The 20,538-nt window shown below is 48.3% G+C and overlaps 1 protein-coding gene across 1 annotated transcript in view; it reads left to right on the top strand.

Moving 5' to 3' along the window:
• Positions 1–11,329: 11,329 nt before the first annotated feature.
• The window catches only part of PRELID3B (PRELI domain containing 3B), a 28,432-nt gene continuing 19,223 nt past the window's right edge, over positions 11,330–20,538 (top strand). Inside the window, exon 1 of the mRNA XM_068261988.1 lies at positions 11,330–11,435. Within this exon, the coding sequence (XP_068118089.1) occupies positions 11,404–11,435 (32 nt within the window). The 5' untranslated portion in view covers positions 11,330–11,403. The remainder of the gene's footprint in view (positions 11,436–20,538) is intronic.

Here is a 20,538-nt window from a genome sequence, read left to right as displayed (position 1 = left end):
GGGGGGCAGCTACCTATCTAACCTATACTGGGGGGCACCTGTCTAATCTAGCCTATACTGGAAGGGGGGGCAGCTACCTAATCTAACCTATACTGGGGGGCACCTACCTATCTAACGTATACTGAGGGGCACCTACCTATCTAACCTATACTGGGGTGCAGCTACCTATCTAACCTACACTGGGGGGGGGGGGGCATCTATTTATCTAACCTATACTGGGGGCACTTATCTAACCTGTATTGGGGGCACCTACCTACCTAGCTAGCCTATACAGGTGACAACTATACTGGCTACCTATATTGGAGACACCTACCTAAATGACCTATACTGGGGGCACCTACCTATCTAACCTATGCTGGGGGCAACTATTGCATTATTTGCATAGTTTTCCAGTTTTGTAATAGTTTTCTGCTCTGTCTCTTATTATGTGCATTTACTGGTGAAAAGCGGTCTCTTATTATGTGCATTTACTGGTGAAAAGTGGTCTCTTATGTGCATGTACTGGTAAGGACAGTTAGTGACATGGCTATGTACTCTGTAATGTGCTGCAGAAGATGTCAGTGCGATATAAATACTGTAAAAAACATTTTTTAAAAAGCCCATTGCTTAGCCCCACTCTACATAAAAGTGCGCTTCTGACTCCGCCCCTAACTCCACCCCCTGTCCGGTTTTCTCCATCAGCCGACCTGGCAATCCTAAGGCCATGGCCTAAGGCACCAGGAAAGGGGTGAGCTGTGGGCAGCAGGGTGGCAGTAGCAGTTAGCCTGCCAAACAGTCGCCCTGCTGCACAGAGTTTGCAGATAGTGGGGGGCTGCTACCAACAGGCAGATCTGGCACTCAGGGGATGAAGGGGCAGTGAACTGGCACTTACAGTAATCTATGAGCTGCCAGTCACTCACTAAATGTGCCGCTCACCAAGAAGTTTACAATCTAATAATCTAATCCCTGCCATCATGTCATCATCTGTCCTCAGAGGATCTTATAATGTAATCCCTGCCATCACCTCACTAACTGTCCTCAGAAGAGCCTACATTCTAATCCCTACCATCATGTCACTAACTGTCCTCAGAGGAGTTTACATTCTAATCCATGCCATCATGTCACTAACTGTCCTCAGAGGAGCCTACAATCTAATCCCTGCCATCATGTCACTTACTGTCCTGAGAGGAGCCTACAATCTAATCCCTGCCATCATGTCACTAACTGTCCTCAGAGGAGCCTACAATCTAATCACTGCCATCATGTCACTAACTGTCCTGAGAGGAGCCTACAATCTAATCCCTGCCATCATGTCACTAACTGTCCTGAGAGGAGCCTACAATCTAATCCCTGCCATCATGTCACTAACTGTCCGGAGAGGAGCCTACAATCTAATCCCTGCCATCATGTCACTAACTGTCCTGAGAGGAGCCTACAATCTAATCCCTGCCATCATGTCACTAACTGTCCGGAGAGGAGCCTACAATCTAATCCCTGCCATCATGTCACTTACTGTCCTCAGAGGAGCCATGCAATCTAATCCCTGCCATCATGTCACTAACTGTCCGGAGAGGAGCCTACAATCTAATCCCTGCCATCATGTCACATACTATTTCCCCCTCCTTCATAAGACATAAGACAGTGCACTTCCTATTATAGACCTCAGTGGGAGTGTCTGAAGACTAGGGGAGGAGGGCGGGTAACAATTACACAATTAGCAAGATGAGAAAAAAGAGTGAGGGAGGAAATTATGTCAGGAAGTCAAAGGTACCCAATATGGAAACTGTCTAGAATTGGATTATCTGCTTTTCCTTTATAAAATTCACAGGAATCATAATGTAGACAGTGCAATACATCTGTTATGTAAGTAGAACTAGTATTCATCTACTTATATATGTGTTTTTTATTTCTAGGTTAGAATGGGTGTCGCTTGTTCTTTAAGTTACCGTATGTTTGGTTTTTGTTATTATTGTCTATATCCCCATCACTGAGTGCATGGGATGCATGGAGCTTTGAGGCTTTAATATAAACACTTGCAGTCCCCAGGCTCAGGAAACGAAGCACAGAATGGGGGTCACCTGTGCAGATCATGCTTGACCATTCGTTCATCAGTGCAGGCCCCGAGCAATAGAGATGGCCCGACCCGATCGAACGCGAACTTTATGCGAGTTCGACCCGCCCCCTATACTACATCATTGAGCTAAACTTTGACCCTCTACATCGCAGTCAGCAGACACATGGCAGCCAATCAGGCTGCACTCCCTCCTGGAGCCTCCCCTCATAAAAGGCTGCAGCGTGAGCCATTTTTTCACTTTCCGCTGCTGCATTAGTGAGAGATTAGGGAGAGACATTGGAGAGATAGGGAAAGCGATTGTTAGGAGGTCTGTTAGCTTGCTACTTGCTGATATTTGTTGATGAAAAGCACCCAAAACAGCTCTTTTGAGAACTAATGTACTTGTGATGTACTGATGCAGTTGTTTTTTTTTGTGGCCCACTGGCACTGCATATACAGCCCTGTCTGTTGCAACTGGCCCTTGCTAATTTCTATACTGAGCCAGGCCCAGCACATTCAGTGCCCACTGCCTAGTGTGACTTTTGCACATTGTATTATAATACCAGTCACTGCATACCTGCATCTGTGTGACAGCAAGCTGTTTTATATACCAATCCGTGCATACCTTTTCACTGCACCTGTGTGACCGCATGCTGTTTTATATACCAGTCACTGCATACCTTTCACTGCTTCTGTGTGACAGCAAGCTGTTTTATATACCAGTCCGTGCATACCTTTTCACTGCACCTGTGTGACCCCGCGCTGTTTTATATACCAGCAGTCAGTGCATCCATTTTCACTGCACCTGTGTGACTGCACATTGTTATACCAGCAGTCACTGCATACCTTTCACTGCATCTGTGTGACTGCACATTGTATTATAGCAACAGTAAGTCAGTGTATACCTTTCACTGCACCTGTGTGACTGCACATTGTATTAGTCAAGTCAGTGCATTCCTTTCACTTCATCCCCCCCAATATGGACAAAACTACAGGCAGAGGCGGAGGCAGGCCACCTGGCAGGTCTGTTCGTGGTCGTGCTGTCGTGATTTCGTGTGGCCCTGGACAAAAGTACAGTGTGCACATGCCATCAACTCCCAAGATTGTCAAGACGTAGTTGACTATTTAACACAGAACACCTCGTCTTCCTCAGCTTCCGCACGGAACCGTGACATATCTTCCTCCTCCTGCTCTGATTCTGCACCCCACTTAACACTCAGTCGGCCGCCACTACCAAAGTGCCATCATCCCAGGGCTCAGTGGTGTGAACATTTTTGTGTGTGTCTGCCTCAGATGAGAGCAATGCTATCTGTACTCTCTGCCACCGAAAATTGAGCCGTGGAAAGACCAAGACCCGTGTAGGGACAACTGCCTTACGAAGGCACATGATAAAAAAGCACAAACTGCAATGGGATGACCACATGAGGAAAAGCAGCACACAAAAGCAAAGCCACACACCGCAGTGGAAGATACTAGGCCGCAATTATTTCTCAAAAAAGGCAATACCCAAACTGTAACATGATGTTGAAAGGCAAGTGGTGTCATCTCTGGCACAAAGCGTTGGGTCAAAGGTCCATCTGACCACGGATGCCTGGTCTGCAAAGCACGGACAGGCCTGCCCGAAGACTAAGTCAGTCCCCACACACAGCATCTGTGCCTGTACGCCGTGTGACTGTCTGCCCCAAGACTAAGTCAGTCCACACACACAGCATCACTGCCTGTACGCCGTGTGAGTGCCTGACCCAAGACTAAGTCGGTCCCCACACAGCATCTCTGCTTGCAGGCCGCTTGACTGCCTTCTCCGCCACCACCAACAGGGTCCAGGACTCCAGGTGGATTCCTGCTAGCAGCTAACAAAAACAATAATAATTTTTTCTGGTGCGTGTACATGCCTGCCTAATTTTTCTGGCTGCACTGCGGCTGCAACAACAAAACAAAAGGCATGTACATGTGTCACTTCCCCTTGATGATCGTTACCTTGCCGCGGTGAAGGGGCTTGCGTATCACAATGAAGCAATGACCAGCTATATGAGTATGTTGGGGGGCACACCCAAAATAATAAGGTCGTTGCTTCATTGTGGACAGACCAAATTTCGATCAGCTGGACAGTCACTGTTGTTCTGTCATTGAGCTACCTCAGCCCGGCGACCATATGGGCTTGAAAACCACCATCGCCTGCACTCTCGTCATTGTGCGCATCAGTCCAGCACGGCCATCACTACACAAACAGCTGTTTGCGGTGCGTTACACAGTGAGTTTGGTCTGTCAGTGTGAAGCAGTACACTAATTACACTACCTGATTGATATATACACACACAAGATGTTTTAAAGCACATTATGCCTCCAATTTAGTATGCAATGTGATTTCTGCCCATAAAACCCTGCTGTGCGTCAAATCCGTAATTTTCCCCAGGACTTTTGTCGTGTATCCCACTCCGCCATGCCCCCCCCCCTCCAGGTGTTATACCCCTTGAAACATCTTTTCCATCACTTTTGTGGCCATTTGTGTTTGTAGTTTTCAAAGTTCGCCTGCCCATTGAAGTCTATTGCGGTTCGTGCGAACGGGAACGTTTGTGGAAGTTCGCTTTAGAGGTTTGCGAACCTAAAATCGGAGGTTCGAGACATCTCTACCGAGCACATGGTGTACGTACTGTTCTAAGAGAAATGGGGAGGGGGGGGGGGGCGACCCACAGCTTACAATGGAATCATGCCTTCCGGCGCTCATTTGTCAGTGTAACTAATGGTGGCCACACACCATATGATAAAAAGATTAGATCTTCCCGTTTTCCATAAAAAACATTGGTTGTTTCAATAGATTTCAAGGACCACTCTGGCAAAAAAAAATAAGCAGTTAAAAATCTGACAGAATCAACAGGTTTTTGACTAGTCCATCTCCTCATGGGAGATTCTCTGTGTTTTCATTAGCATTTCCTGAACGGCAGTTGCTAATGCTAACTGACAAAAAAGCGTGTAAGGGAGTAGGGAGGCTCATGTCTGACTATTTTGGCCGTTCAGGAAGCCCTGAGTATCCCCCATGAGGAGATGGACTAGTCCAAAATCTGTCGGTTCTGTCAGATTTTAACTACCGTACTTTTTGTTTTCGCGATAGTGGGCCTTTTAAGCTATTCAAAATTCAAGTTTTTAATTTCTTTTTTTTTTAATAATTGGGGAAAAGTTGTACCCAGGTGTGTGTGATACACTGGTCAGATTTTTCAGAACGTTCAAAAATATACTTTGTGGCCGATTCATGGTCTCCTCTGCTGTGACGACAGCAGCCCCCCCCCCCCCCCCCGTGGCTCAGCCAGTAATCAGCCTGGTGGAAGGATTCAGCTGGGCGCCCAGACAGTTGTGTCCCCCCCTCCGGCCCTGTGACGCTTGTCGTATGTCGCTCCGTCGGAGGGAAGGAGACACGGGCCCATCAGGACCCCACAGGGCCAGATCTCCCAGGAGTCACACCTCTAGGCTTCAGTAACCCGTTATTGCTGCACATTATAACTTCCACATTATCACACAATATAATCACCCTGTTTATGTACTCAGGGCTGCTGCACTATTCATCAAAGGAGTCAGACAGGTTGCATGTCTGATGGGAAAACTATTTCTACTGAGGCGTTGTCACATTACAGCTTATTGTGAATGACAGAGTTCCTCCAGGACACCCGGCTTTCCTGACGGCCAACATTTATTAATCATGACATCAGCAACTTACTACTGTTATCCTGTCTTGGTGATCTTCCTGCTCTTACCTATGTGTGTAAACTAGACCGAGTTGTACTGCGACACACAGCCATTGAGTTGTACTGCGACACACAGCCATTGAGTTGTACTGCGACACACAGCTACTGAGTTGTACTGTGACACACAGCCACTGAGTTGTACTGCGACACACGGCCACTGAGTTGTACTGCGACACACGGTCACTGAGTTGTACTGCGACACACGGCCAATGAGTTGTACTGCGACACAAAGCCACTGAGTTGTACTGCGACACACAGCCACTGAGTTGTACTGCGACACACGGCCAGTGAGTTGTACTGCGACACACAGCCACTGAGTTGTACTGCGACACATGGCCACTGAGTTGTACTGCGACACACAGCCACTGAGTTGTACTGCGACACACAGCCACTGAGTTGTACTGCGACACGCGCCCACTGAGTTGTAGTGCGACACACGGTCATTGAGTTGTACTGCGACACACGGCCACTGAGTTGTACTGCGACACACGGCCACTGAGTTGTACTGCGACACACGGCCACTGAGTTGTACTGCGACACACGGCCACTGAGTTGTACTGCGACACACGGCCACTGAGTTGTACTGCGACACACGGCCACTGAGTTGTACTGCGACACAAAGCCACTGAGTTGTACTGCGACACAAAGCCACTGAGTTGTACTGCGACACAAAGCCACTGAGTTGTACTGCGACACACGGCCACTGAGTTGTACTGCGACACACGGCCACTGAGTTGTACTGCGACACAAAGCCACTGAGTTGTACTGCGACACAAAGCCACTGAGTTGTACTGCGACACAAAGCCACTGAGTTGTACTGCGACACACGGCCACTGAGTTGTACTGCGACACACGGCCACTGAGTTGTACTGCGACACACGGCCACTGAGTTGTACTGCGACACAAAGCCACTGAGTTGTACTGCGACACACGGCCAGTGAGTTGTACTGCGACACACAGCCACTGAGTTGTACTACGACCAGTGGTGTAGCTAAGGCGCTGTGGGCCCTGAGGCAAATTTTACAATGGGGCCCCCCAAGCACTCTATATATAACAATTGATACGGCGCACCAAAACCTGCCAATGGCAACTACAGTGTCAGAGGTGCAAGAAGGGGATGGGGAACAGTTTGTTAATGATTACAAATATTCAAAGTATCTATAGAAGTGGTTATTATGAGCACAGGACCAATAGAGAGCTAATACTGTAGTTGAATAAGGGCCCTTCGGGGCCCCTCTGGCCCAAGGGCCCCGATGCGGTCGCAACCTCTGCAACCCCTATTGCTACGCCCCTGACTACGACACACGGCCAGTGAGTTGTACTGCGACACACAGCCACTGAGTTGTACTGCGACACACGGCCACTGAGTTGTACTGCGACACACGGCCACTGAGTTGTACTGCGACACACGGCCACTGAGTTGTACTGCGACACACGGCCACTGAGTTGTACTGCGACACACGGCCACTGAGTTGTACAGCGACACACGGCCACTGAGTTGTACTGCGACACACGGCCACTGAGTTGTACTGCGACAGACGGCCAGTGAGTTGTACTGCGACACACGGCCAGTGAGTTGTACTACGACACACGGCCAGTGAGTTGTACTACGACACACGGCCAGTGAGTTGTACTGCGACACACGGCCAGTGAGTTGTACTGCGACACACGGCCAGTGAGTTGTACTGCGACACACGGCCAGTGAGTTGTACTGCGACACACGGCCAGTGAGTTGTACTGCGACACACGGCCACTGAGTTGTACTGCGACACACGGCCACTGAGTTGTACTGCGACACACGGCCACTGAGTTGTACTGCGACACACGGCCACTGAGTTGTACTGCGACACACGGCCACTGAGTTGTACTGCGACACACGGCCACTGAGTTGTACTGCGACACACGGCCACTGAGTTGTACTGCGACACACGGCCACTGAGTTGTACTGCGACACACGGCCACTGAGTTGTACTGCGACACACGGCCACTGAGTTGTACTGCGACACACGGCCACTGAGTTGTACTGCGACACACGGCCACTGAGTTGTACTGCCACACACGGCCACTGAGTTGCACTGCGACACACGGCCACTGAGTTGTACTGCGACACACGGCCACTGAGTTGTACTGCGACACACGGCCACTGAGTTGTAGTTGGACACACAGCCACTGAGTTGTACTGCGACACACAGCCAGTGAGTTGTACTGCGACACACAGCCAGTGAGTTGTACTGCAACACACAGCCAGTGATTTGTACTGCAACACACAGCCAGTGATTTGTACTGTGACACGCAGCTCATATTTGTTCACAGCCTTCATAGCAAGAGTTGTTGTCAGATAAAGAAGGTCATCCAGTATATAGCAAAGTCACTGTAATATCAGTGGGGTAGTAACCTGTGCGTAAATTACCATTGCTGCTTGCTGCATGCCTAATTCACCACAACTGCACAAGGCTGACTTCCCATATGAGCAGTTGTATTATGACCAAGCACTGCTTATGTGCTGCGGCTGGCACCGCGCATTTTCTCAGCTACAACCGCAGAAGGCATAACAAGGTGTGGAATACATTAGCTCCATGGAACAAAAGAAGTATGACTGCCCTTCCCATATCTATAGTACTTGGAAATGAGCAAGCATGAGGGTCCCCCCAGCTCTGTATACCAGCTCACTATGACCGTCAGCAGCGGATGCCGGCATTTTACATCATCGTCCCTCCCCGCGCTGGTAAGCTCGGGCCTGTCATACGTCTCCACATTTACTAGATCAGTGGCTTTGCTCTTGCGGGTGAAAAGAAACGCATGTACTTGCCCTGTTAAGGTGTCCATTAACAGTACAATATTTTCCTCAGATGCGATCAAGCAATTAGATTTGCAGGATTGTAAGTAATTATCGATTGTTCTCATAAATAGATCCATTAGGGCTCTTTCTCTCTTCAGATACGATTGTAAAATCTAACATTCTGATTGACAAAATTCTGTGTTCCAGTGTCTACCACTGTATTGTTTTATGTCAATTTTCTCCTTGTACTGTGGGGTTTTCTGTGCAAATCATTCATAAACATCTGATTGAATAATGGTGTCTGAGGGAACTATTGTACTGTTAATTATGCAGGAGAACAGAGGCGCCAAAAGGATAAAAGATAGCTAAATGAGCTTAAAAAAACAAATTCTTGGTAAATAGAGGAGGTAGTGGTGGACTTACCTCCTCCAAGTAGACACACAACGACTGTAGTAAAGACAGGCAATATATTTTATTTATTAACTCCAAATATGCAACGCGTTTCGCAGGTTTGATCCCGCTTCATCAGGCAATAACAACGGAGCAATAGCATATGTGGTCAGTAGAAGAGCCAGGCACCACAGAGCGTGTGCATAACTCACCCTTCTCTCATTAAGCTGTGCTGCTCTAGCTTAGTGTGAACAAGCCCTAACAGTTTATACAATACTCATAACACCCAACTGTCCGTTTTCTGGACTGAAGTCTTTTTAGGGAACCACATCCCTCTGTCCCTCTTTCAGGACTGATGCTCAAATTTATATAAATATTTGTATTTGTCTAATGAAAAATGTGTTTAAATGGCTCCAAACTTTATTCCCATCCTTTAAATTGATATATTTCTTAATTTTAAATGTTACTGTCTATGATAGTGAGGACCAGTGTGGTCTGAATTTTACAATTGCAGCTTTTGTTTATGAATTTTTAGCTAAATGGCGAGGGGCGTGGCAGGACATGATTAGAGGTGTAACAGGGGCGTGTCTTAAAGTGTCCCTCTCGCATTTCTAAAAGTTGGGAGGTATTATTAATTAATATATAGTGCCGACATTTTCTGCGACACTGTACAGAGTATATTGTCTTGTCTCAGGAGCTGAACTCTTGCACAGTACAGAAGGAAACCGACCGGAGATAAATGCACCCTGTATGTATTTAGAGAATTTAGCCTAATTATTATTATTATTTATATAGCGCCGACATCTTCCGTAGCGCTGTACAGAGTATATATTGTCTTGTCACTAACTGTCCCTCAGAGGGGCTCACAATCTAATCCCTACCATAGTCATATGTCTAGGTATATATCATGTGATGTATGTATCTAGTCTAGGGCCAATTTAGGGGGTAGCCTATTAACTTATCTGTATGTTTTTTGAATATTGGAGGAAAATCCCCCCTCATCTGTGACTAATCACAGGTTGTAATTTAATCCCTCAGTGGTGTCAGCTACCTGCCACAGTAGAGCAGCTAATTTGTATCAATAGGATGTTAACAATATGTCTGCTTCCATGAAAGCAGGAAGTAGATACACTGCAGATGTATTGCAAGATGTTTATCAGCCGTAAAAGAGAATTTTTTTTTGTGCTGCTGCTGCTTATCTTTCAGAGCAGAGAGGAAGTTCTGCGTTCAGGTCCGCTAAGCAGTATGGCCTGGTGCACACCAAAAACCGCTAGCAGATCCGCAAAATGCTAGCAGATTTTGAAACGCTTTTTCTTCTTTTTCTGCAGCGTTTCAGCTAGCGTTTTGCGGTTTTGTGTAGCGGTTTTGGTGTAGTAGATTTCATGTATTGTTACAGTAAAGCTGTTACTGAACAGCTACTGTAACAAAAACCGCCAGGCAAACCGCTCTGAAGTGCCGTTTTTCAGAGCGGTTTGCAGTTTTCCTATACTTAACATTGAGGCAGAAACGCATCCGCAATCCAAAATCTGCAGCAGCCCGGGAGTATGCGTTTCTGCAAAACGCCTCCCGCTCTGGTGTGCACCAGCCCATTGAAATACATTACCCTAGCGGATCCGCACCCGCAAGCGGATCGCAAACTGCAGCCGAAACGCTCTGGTGTGCACTAGGCCTATTAGTACATTGTGATGACACGAAGACATTTGTCAGCATCAATGAAACCTTACAGTGCTTCTCTCACTGCAGCTCTGGAATAATACAGGATAGGATATTATAGGAGGCGGAGAATGATTGGCTGGAATATTACAGCAGGGGGGAAGGGGCGGGGTCTAATGTTCTGTACAGCAGGGAGGGGCGTGGAGCCGCATGAAGGTCACCTCCTGCCGGTGTCATGTCAGCTATTGCAGCCTCTCAGATTTTGCAGCCCCGCATGCGCAGTAGGAGCCTGCGCCCCATTACATTGTGCAGCCACGTCCTAAATATCCTAAATATCTCCACTTCCGCACCACGTACACCCCCGAAATTTGCAGGGGAGGGAGGGGACCCCCACATCTAGCTCTGTGCCGAATTGCAGCCGCCGAGCCCCGCTGGTTCCCGAGACTGATTGCAGCAACCCTACCTCGGGAACTACCGGGGCTAGGGGGCTGCAATTCGACACAGAGCTGGATCTGTGGGTCCCCTCCCTCCCCTGAAAATTTCGGGAGTGTACGTGGTGCGGAAGCGGAGATATTTCAGCTAAATAATGTCTAACTTCCCACTGAGCATGCGCGATACTCAGTGAGGAAGGCTGCTTCCGGGCTGCAATATCTGACATTACACCGGGCGCCGATGGGCGGTGCTGGTGACGTCCGGGTGGTGATGCAAGCGGTGCTGATTGGCCGGCCGGCTTCCTAGGAGTGCGTGCTGGGCGCGAGGCCGGGCCACTCGGTTTCCAGAGAGCGGCGGAAGCGGATTACTGCGGAGAGAAGATGAAGATCTGGACCTCAGAGCACGTGTTCGAGTGAGTGGCAGGGAGCCGAGGGAGGGACTACCGGGAGGGGAATGTGGGTGTGTGTGGGTAATGCGGCTTCCAGGCGGTTATTCTTCATCACTGTGTGCCCGGTACTGGCTCTGCCCCCATTACCCCCCATATCCTCGCGCTGCGTGACTGCAAGGCCTACTTTATCCTGGATTCTTTTGGCTGCTGCTGGACTACAAGTCTCAGCATGCCATTATAACACTCTGACCTGGGTTCCCATGGCTGGGGGAGGACTACAAGTCTTAGCATGCAATCATAGTACTGTGATCTGGATTCCCCTGGCTGTTGCAGGACTACAAGTCCCAACATGCTTTGCCATTCTGGCTCTGTAATCTATCCCTCCTGACTCTTGTAGGACTTCAAGGCCTATCATGTCTTGCCATCATAGCGTAATAGATTCCCCTAGCTGAGGTAGGACTGAAAGTCTCTGCATACTTTGCCATTGCAGCACTGTGATCTGGCTCTTGTAAGACTTCAGTTCCAGTACGCCTTGATTTTATAACACTAATCTGGATTCCCCTGGCTCATATAGGACTACAAATCCCAATATTCGTTGTCATTATAGCACTGGGATCCAGGGATCCCTGGCTATTGCAGGACTACAAGGCCCAGCATGCTGCAGTTATGCACTGACTGGTGAGTGAAGATTCTGACGTTAGTAAGTGGGGAGTGACCTCTGACCTGAAGTCAGCTGGCCAGTGGTGCGACCTGTGACCTCCAGGGAGCTTCACCCCTGCTGGTCAGGACAGAGGTTGTGCTGGGCATTATGGGTTGTTTGTCACTGGTGAACTTGTGTTGCTATTAGTAACCGCAGGCTTCCGAGCTTTCCATCACCCCTGGCCATTTTACTGCTCTGACTTTTCTGAGTGTGCCCAAGTCTGGCCGCATAACATGTGTAACATAAGGCAGTTGCCTAAATTATCCATTCAATACAGTCACTAAATTTATCCTCATACTACATAGATTTGGTAAAATTGGATGGAAAAGATTGGATCATTAGTGGCCACCATTAGTCAAATTGCTTTGATCAAAGGACAACTGACTGCAGAGGAATATAGAGGCTGCTATATTTCCTTTTAAACAATACCAGTTGCCTGGCTGTTCTGCTGATCTCTCTGGTCGTAGTAGTGTATAAATCACACACCTGGAACAAGCATGCCACTAATTCAGTCACACTTCAGTCAGAGCACCTGATGTGCATGCTTATTCAGGGGCTTTGGTTTGAAATATTAGAGGCAGAGGATCAGCAGGACAGCCAGGCAGCTGGTATTGTTTAAAAGGGAACAAATATGGCAGCCTCCATATCCCTCTCAGTAATGTTGTCTTTTAAATCTGCTAGGAAATTGTTGCCACTATATGACCTATCTCTCATTGTGATTTGGGTACAGTCGGGCACAATCGCTGTACAGACAACGTGTAGACATGTGTGATGACAGACACATGGGACTTTCTCCCTGCATCTGTGCGCTTTTATGCTAGCTGCTTGAAAAATTGCCAGGCAGCTATAACTATGCGCAGCAAACACAAAGTGCGAATGGTACAATGGAAAATCATAGATGCTATCAGAAATGCACAACGTGAAGTAGGCCTGTGCTCCCTAAGATCTCACCTTGTCCGCTGGCGATCTCAGGCGCGAGTGATGTGGAGGAGGCGGCTAGGAATAATGCTGGCAGACAGGTGAGATGGTAAAATTTGGGCACAGGGTGGAGTTTTACTCTCGGGACATAGGCTGGGGTCTGTCAGGTACAATGGTCTTCACAATATTGAATGCCGTTACCGATGGGCACCCGATCGAGCCCTTCCATTGAGATTTTTTCCAGCATGTCCATTTGAGCCAAAACATCGATATGGTGGAGATATTGCGGCGTAGATTTTCCTATGCTTCGAAGTGGAAGGTCGTTTGGTCAGGTAAACTGCCTGATGTATAGTGCACCTTTACCATTTCCCTACACCTGAGCGTGCAGATGTGGCATGCTGGTGGCTGTAGTCCAGCTGCCTGGAGATCCGATGATGCTTCTGAAGTGTTGAGACTACCTCAGGATCAGGGATGAGGGCAGAAATGCTGGCTGCAAAAATCAGATAGAACTGTCATTTACTGGCAGATCCTGTAGTGTTGAGCAGATCTGCCTGAAATAGTTTTGCTTGGTGAAATCAGGATTGGGTTGGACGAACAATTTCAGAGGAATCTGATGGTTTGGTCATCAGAATCGGTTTTATTCGCCGAGTACGGTGTTGGCGCCCCCGGAATTGGTTGTGGTACACATGGCAATGGCGGAGAGCAAAAAGACATAGGACATACATACATAAATACATGCATTTTCAGGTATATCAGCATAGCATTGGTGCAGAGTGCATTGTTACAGGCGGGGGCTAGAGTCAGTGTTGACGACTGGGGAACTGCGTTGTACATGGGCTACGCTTGAGGGGGCCAGGTGGGAGAAGTGTTCGGGGGGAGTGTTCAGGAGTAGGACTGCCTGGGGAAAAAAGGTGTTTCTGTGCCTCGTGGTTCTGGAGCGGACTACTTTGAAGCGGTGGCCTGATTGGAGGGGCTCAAAGAAGTGGCTTCCTGGGTGGGAGAGGTCTTGGGAGATCCTGCTGGCTCTTTTCATCATGCAAGGAGCAGCAGCGGAGCGGGTTCCGCTGGATTTGGTTGGATTACTCCAGCAATCTGATGGTAATTGCTCTTATCTCTGCTCTGCATTGTCCCCAGAACAATTATTTCTAAGCAACCAAACCAGTCCGGCCACCTTAATCAGATTTTACTGGCAAAGTACACTCATGAGAAATTTGAGGTGACAGATCTGATATAATAGACTGTATAGTAATGGATGACAGTGAGCAAAGCACGAGGCTGACGTCTTGTCCCCGGGGCAACTGCAGACTAGCAACGCTTTAGTTTTGTTGCTATGCGGGGGTGGGGAGGCGATGGCGCGACAGAGCAAGAGAAAACAATGTGCTTCGCTGAGTCAGTCTGTCAGGTGGATCAGCTGCTGTACACACACTACCTTTTACATAGATGCCTCGATCGAGAACAGTTCAACATTTTCACAAGGTTTAAAGGACTACTGTAGGGGGCTAAGGCCCCTTTTACACTTAATCAGTTGCTCTCAGTTTTAACTGAAAGAAAACTGATTTTCAAAGTAATGCCCATGTTTTCCTATAGCACCTTTCACACTTAACGCGTTTGAACTGAAATCTTCTTCCCAATGCACTGCAATGGAAAAAACGTGCACTAACGCATACCAACTGATTAAGTGTAAATGGGCTCTAAGGAAGGGGGGGAGACGTTGAACTTACATTGGGCTTCTAATGGTCCCCTGCAGACGTCCTGTGCCCGCGCAGCCACTCACAGATGCTCCAATCCCCGCTGCCAGTTCACTTCTGGAATTTGCGATTTCGCAAACCCACGGCACCTGTGTGGCTGCGTCCTCGCACCCGCCGACTTCACCTGGAGCAGCCTGCGCAATACACTCCCGGTGACTCCAGCGGTAGCAAGGATGCGGTCGCGCAGTGGGTTTGCAATTTTAAAGTCACAAATTCCAGAAGTGAACCAAGACCCCTACAGTAGTCCTTTAAGGTAAACCTGTAACTCGAGTTGAGAGGGATAGAGAGGCTGCCATATTTATTTCCTTTTAATCAATACTGCCACTGCCCAGCCACTGCACACCCTGGTCGTGCTCTCTGCGCAGTAGCGGAGTACACATACTGCGCATGCACAGAATGCTCCCGACCATGAGAGCGCCACCAAGGTGCACGTGTGCAGTAGTCCAGTTATGCGGGGGGCACCGTGGCTGCCCAGAGATGATCAGGGTGACGTCGTTGTCACAGTAGGAGTCCAAAGGGGCGGAGGGGCTGGAAGAAACCCCGGGTAAGTTAAAACCATTTTTTGGTTTTCACTTAAAGAGAATCTGTATTGTTAAAATCGCACAAAAGTAAACATACCAGTGCGTTAGGGGACATTTCCTATTAACCTCTGTCACAATTTTGCTGCTCCCCGCCGCATTAAAAGTGGTTAAAAACAGTTTTAACCACTTCAGGATTCTGCGTACGCTTAAGTACGCCCCTGAATCCTGAAGTGGATTCCATGAAACGGCCGCTCGTATGAGCGGCCGTTCCATGTCAGTTCACGGAGGGTGTCTCCGTGAACACCCTGCGAGCCGCCGATCGCGGCTCGCAGGGTAAATGTAAACACGCGGGGAAGATCTTCCCCGGTGTTTACATATATACGGCGCTGCTTCGCAGCAGCGCCGTAGAGGAGATCGGCGATCCCCGGCCTCTGATTGGCCGGGGATCGCCGGCATCTGATAGGCTAAAGCCTATCCCATCAGGCGCAGGACGGAAATCCGGAGAGGGAGAGGGAGGGAAGGGGAAGGAGGCCAGGAAGCGATGCGGAGGGGGGCTTTGAAGAGCCCCACAAGCGCAAGCAGCCGGCGGCGATCAGACCTCCCCCCCCCCCCCCCCCCCAGCAGGACACCCCCCTAGTGGGGAAAAAAGGGGGGGGGGGAAGTCTGATCACCCTGGCTGCTATCTGATCGGTGCTGCGGGCTGGAGAGCCCACGCAGCACCGATCAGAAAAATACCCCCCTGGCACAGAAGTGGTTAAAAAGTTTGTTTATAAACAAACAAAATGGCCACCAAAACAGGAAGTAGGTTGATGTACAGTATGTCCACACATAGAAAATACATCCATGCACAAGCAGGCTGTATACAGCCTTCCTTTTGAATCTCAAGAGATCATTTGTGTGTTTCTTTCCCTCTGCAGCTTTCAACCACTGAAGTGTCAGGCTGTTTCTTCCTGCAGAGTGCAGACAGCTCTGCCCGTATGTAATTCCTCAGTATGTGAAAGCCCAGCCAGATCAGAGGAGGATTTGTTAAGCTTGTAAAAGATAATAGAGCAGAGAGAAGCTGCCCTAATCTAAATAACACACAGGCAGTGTGCATAGAGGGGCCTGGAGGGAGGGGAGATGCATCACAGAACCACAACACTGAAGAACTTGGCAGCCTTCCAGACACAGGCCGACAAGTCTGACAGGAGAGAGATAAGTTGATTTATTACAGAGATAGTGATAGTAGAAAGTGCTGCAGTAAGCCAGAGCACATTAGAATAGATTTTGGAACTTGTAGGATGGAAGAAAAGCGGATGAAATTTTTGTTACGGAGTCTCTTTAAGATTCCCTTTAAGTATCTTAACTTTATTTTTAAGGGTCCTTTTTTATGGTAGTTCACTGTGGTAGTGGTGCAATTCGTAGCAATCGCACCACCACTGTAAACTTGCACCGTACGGTATTCACACGCTATTCTAAGGGAAAAAAATGGTAACATGCAACTTCCAGGGGTTGCAGGGCAGCACACTGCAGTGACTGTTACTTCTGCAGTGCTTGGAGCACTTCGGCCGCATTGTGCTGCAGTGTGCCCACCTCTAAGATCTGATAAGAGAAGTAAAGCAGCGGCACCCAGGATCGGGCTGTCGCCAGGCTGTGGGGTATACGCAACAAGTAGAGTAGAGCAGAATGTGATGCAAGACTTGGCAGGTGTTGTTTGTAGGATTTTCCTTAGCAACCCGTTTTGTTTGCAGTTTTTTGGCTGTCCCTCCAGTGCATGGAGCTGCAGTGATGGCATCTATAAAAGCAGCATGCCGGGCATTCCTTGGCTGCTGTAAAGTCCTGCAGCAATCGCCATCATTCTGGCTGTGATTGCAGAGTGATTTGTATAGTAAGTGCTGCAGAAAATGGATGCTATTCTGAATTTATAGCTGACTCGAGCAACTAAACCTGCCAGCAGTACAGGGCGCAGCCGCCGCCATAATGACGGCAAACCATTTAGTGAATTATTACAAGGGGGTATGCCCTGTAGTGTATTCAGAAAAGGTGTTATATATTGCCCTGTCCGCTGGCAATCTATGGTGCCCACAGCAGCAGTCAGCTATGGGGGCCGGGGGACTGATACATCACCAAACTGGTAAATCTTTTTACATCTGCAGTAGAATTTAGTCATTTTCCAGTAAGGAGAGGCACATGATTGATTTGCACTTCACTGATTCACTGGTCAGTCATGTGATTGTGTCTTGCTCCTGCTTGCTGTGTAGACTGATCTTGACCAGCCAATAAGAGAAGTTTTAATTAATCATGTGCTTCCCCACAAATTCACCTTGCAGTAGAAGGCTTTATATTGAGAATATAAAGTGCTTAACAAATAATTATTCAAAGCTGTTGGATCTGTAGGGGGATGTTGCTCATCGCCAGCAGCTAGAGGCCAGATTGCTCAGTCAGTGGAGATTAGCCAGTTAGAATTACTGTCTCAGCACTAAAACATTCAACTAATGTCATGATTGATAGAAGTGCAGACTGCATTCTCTATAGGTAGGGTGGCAGTTTTGGCCTCAGGTTACCCTTGTAGTGTAGTGACCCCAGCATGGGGAGGGTGTGTGTTTGGTGATGATTTTTAGACACGTGTGAACCGGGTTGCCATTTCTCCAGCGTGAAGCGAGCTGCATGGGCTTCTGCCAGCAGTTAAATAATTGTCTCTGGCTGGCCACACATTCTAGGCAGGATTACGCCTTCTCTCATTCCCAGATCTGTCCACAGTAGTTATTAAATTTATTGCGGTTCAGGATGTGAGAGCGGTGATGTCATGTGAGCGCAGGAAGGACGTGTGGTTGTGTTGGTTGCACACTTCTGTGTCTGGCTTTAGGTAGAAAGCTGCTGTCGCATCCTGTGTACCTTCCTATGCATTCTAGCCAGCTTGTTCTCTGCTGGTAATCTGACTCCTGACTGCCCTTGAAGGATGTGAGGCCTGAGCCAGAATTATTCCAACTCTTCCTTCACCTTCCGGCTCAGGCCTTTGTCAGACGGAAGGCTGAACTCTGCACTAGTCGAGCAGTTCAGAGTCCCGTCTGCTGCCCACGAGCTCCAGTCAGGTGCAATTAAAATGCAGCCTTATGCAGTTTGTAGCTTCACATGTCAGTGCTGGACACGCGGTGTGGAGTTAGCACAAAAAATCATCCGACTCCTCAGTATATGAAACTTCCGACTCCAGGTACCCAAAATTGCTCTGACTCCAATGCCCTGCTTTGTCGGGAAACATCAATCAAACGTGTGAAATTGCCTTTAGCCATGTGCGCACTACACAAGTCATTGTGATCAAATGATCCGCAGCTGATCAGCAATCATTCATTGCAAAACAACCCGATGGCGTAAAGATCTGTATATCGTAATACATGATTGCGTGTGTAAATACTGTAAACGACTATTGGTGCTTATCTGTATGTCCCTGGAATGGAGCATCCCCGCTCTGTCATCTGCACAGCGTTGTGAATGACAAAGGTATGTTCAGAATACTTGTGCGGAACTTTGTTTGCTCTTGAGGTACATCTGCTGTGACTCGTCCATACACATTATCCTCCTTCAGCACTCTTGTGCCTTGCTGCTGTATATCTGACCAGCAGTGACCGCTGACATGACCATGTATCACACAGAGGGTCACATCCTCCTCTAGCACTTTGTGCCTTGCTGCAGATCTGATCAGCAGTCACCTCTGACCGTGTATCGCACAGAGGGACACATTCTCCTCCAGCACTCTGTGTTCCTGTGCTGCGTGCAGGTTACTGCAGGCCTAATGACTTTCGAATGATCTCTGTCAGCCTCTTATCAGTCCTGTGTGCAATACCTGGTAACCTGCTCTGCGTGCGATAGAGGTGACATTCCTTGGCTGCCATCCAAACGGTTCCACAATGTCACCACGTGGAATCTGATGTTGTGTAACGTGCTGTCATCATATTAAAGGGAGAGAACATGTGGTTTCAATAATTACCTAACAGCAGTATTCCCAAGCCTGTCCTTGTACTGGAAGCAGGGTGAGGATAAGAGGGAACCCAAGGTGGGACATATGGGGGCTGTCATATTTTATTTCCTATTAAGCAATGCCAGTTACCTGGCAGCTCTGCTGATCTATTTTGCTGCAGTAGTGTCTGAATACCACCAGAAACAAGCATGCAGCTAATCTTGTCAGATCTGACAATGTCAAACACCTGATATGCTCTATGCTTGTTCAGGGGTTATGGCTAAAGGGATTTAGAGGCAGATGATAGCCAGGTGACTGGTATTGCTTAAAAGAAAATAAACATGTCAGCCTCCCCATCCCTTTCACTTCAGTTGTCCTTCAAGGGCTGGTTTACATGGGTGTCTTTTTAATATGTATGAAACGTTGTAACTGGAATTGCTTGTAAGTAGGGGACTGTCTGCATTTATTCTCTGTTGATAAATTGATTATTCCCAGTTCAAAAGCCCGACCGAACCAACTGGGGACACAATGTCGGTCAGGAGGACCATCATGGACGTTTGCATGGCACCATAGACTTTCATTATCCTAGCAGTACCTTGCGGTAAAAAAGGGTAACACAGCGTGGGCTGATGCCATCTGTGAAAGGGGCACGCACAACTGATGCCCAATGGGGATCAGGACCTGATACCTCAGGCGACATCGCGGGGCCAAGGCTGTATTCACAGGTATACATCCTACAGGCCGACAATGTAGTCTGTTGGGGGGTCGAAGTGTCTCAGATGTGATGTCACACGATGGGCGAGCACGGAGCTATCGGCTGTTGAGGTGAGTCTCCTGCTGCATTGCTGGCCAGATGCTGGTTGTGGGCTGCTTTTATTCATGCCAGATTATTGTCAGAGAGGGCCATTATCAGCCGACTTTAATCTAGTTTGTGTACAGGTCTTTAGTGTCCCCACCTTCTTTATTGGTGTATAATCCGAGGCATACGTCACTGGGAGAAGACTAGACGGCCTGCAGGCTTCTCAGAACTGACAAATAGCCTCATTATGTAGAGAATCTGTGTATTTAGTGATTGGTACTATGGAGAGTGTGGTGCCGGATTGTGGCTGGGCGCTGGTGCCCTTGCCAGATTGTAGCACGGTGGTATAATGGTTAGCGCTCTCACCTTGCAGCGCTTGGTCCCCAGATCAAATCCCAGCCAGGGCACTATCTGCATGGAGTTTATGTTCTCTCCGTGTGTGCTTTTCCTCCGGGCGCTCAGATTTTCAACCCTCATCCCCAAAACATAGAAATTAGTTAATTGGTT

This window comes from Hyperolius riggenbachi, chromosome 12 (genome assembly GCF_040937935.1).
Source record: "Hyperolius riggenbachi isolate aHypRig1 chromosome 12, aHypRig1.pri, whole genome shotgun sequence".
NCBI classification, from domain to species: Eukaryota; Metazoa; Chordata; class Amphibia; order Anura; family Hyperoliidae; genus Hyperolius; species Hyperolius riggenbachi.
The sequence above is the reverse complement of the archived record's forward strand: the minus strand, read 5'-3'. Positions and strand labels throughout refer to the sequence as shown.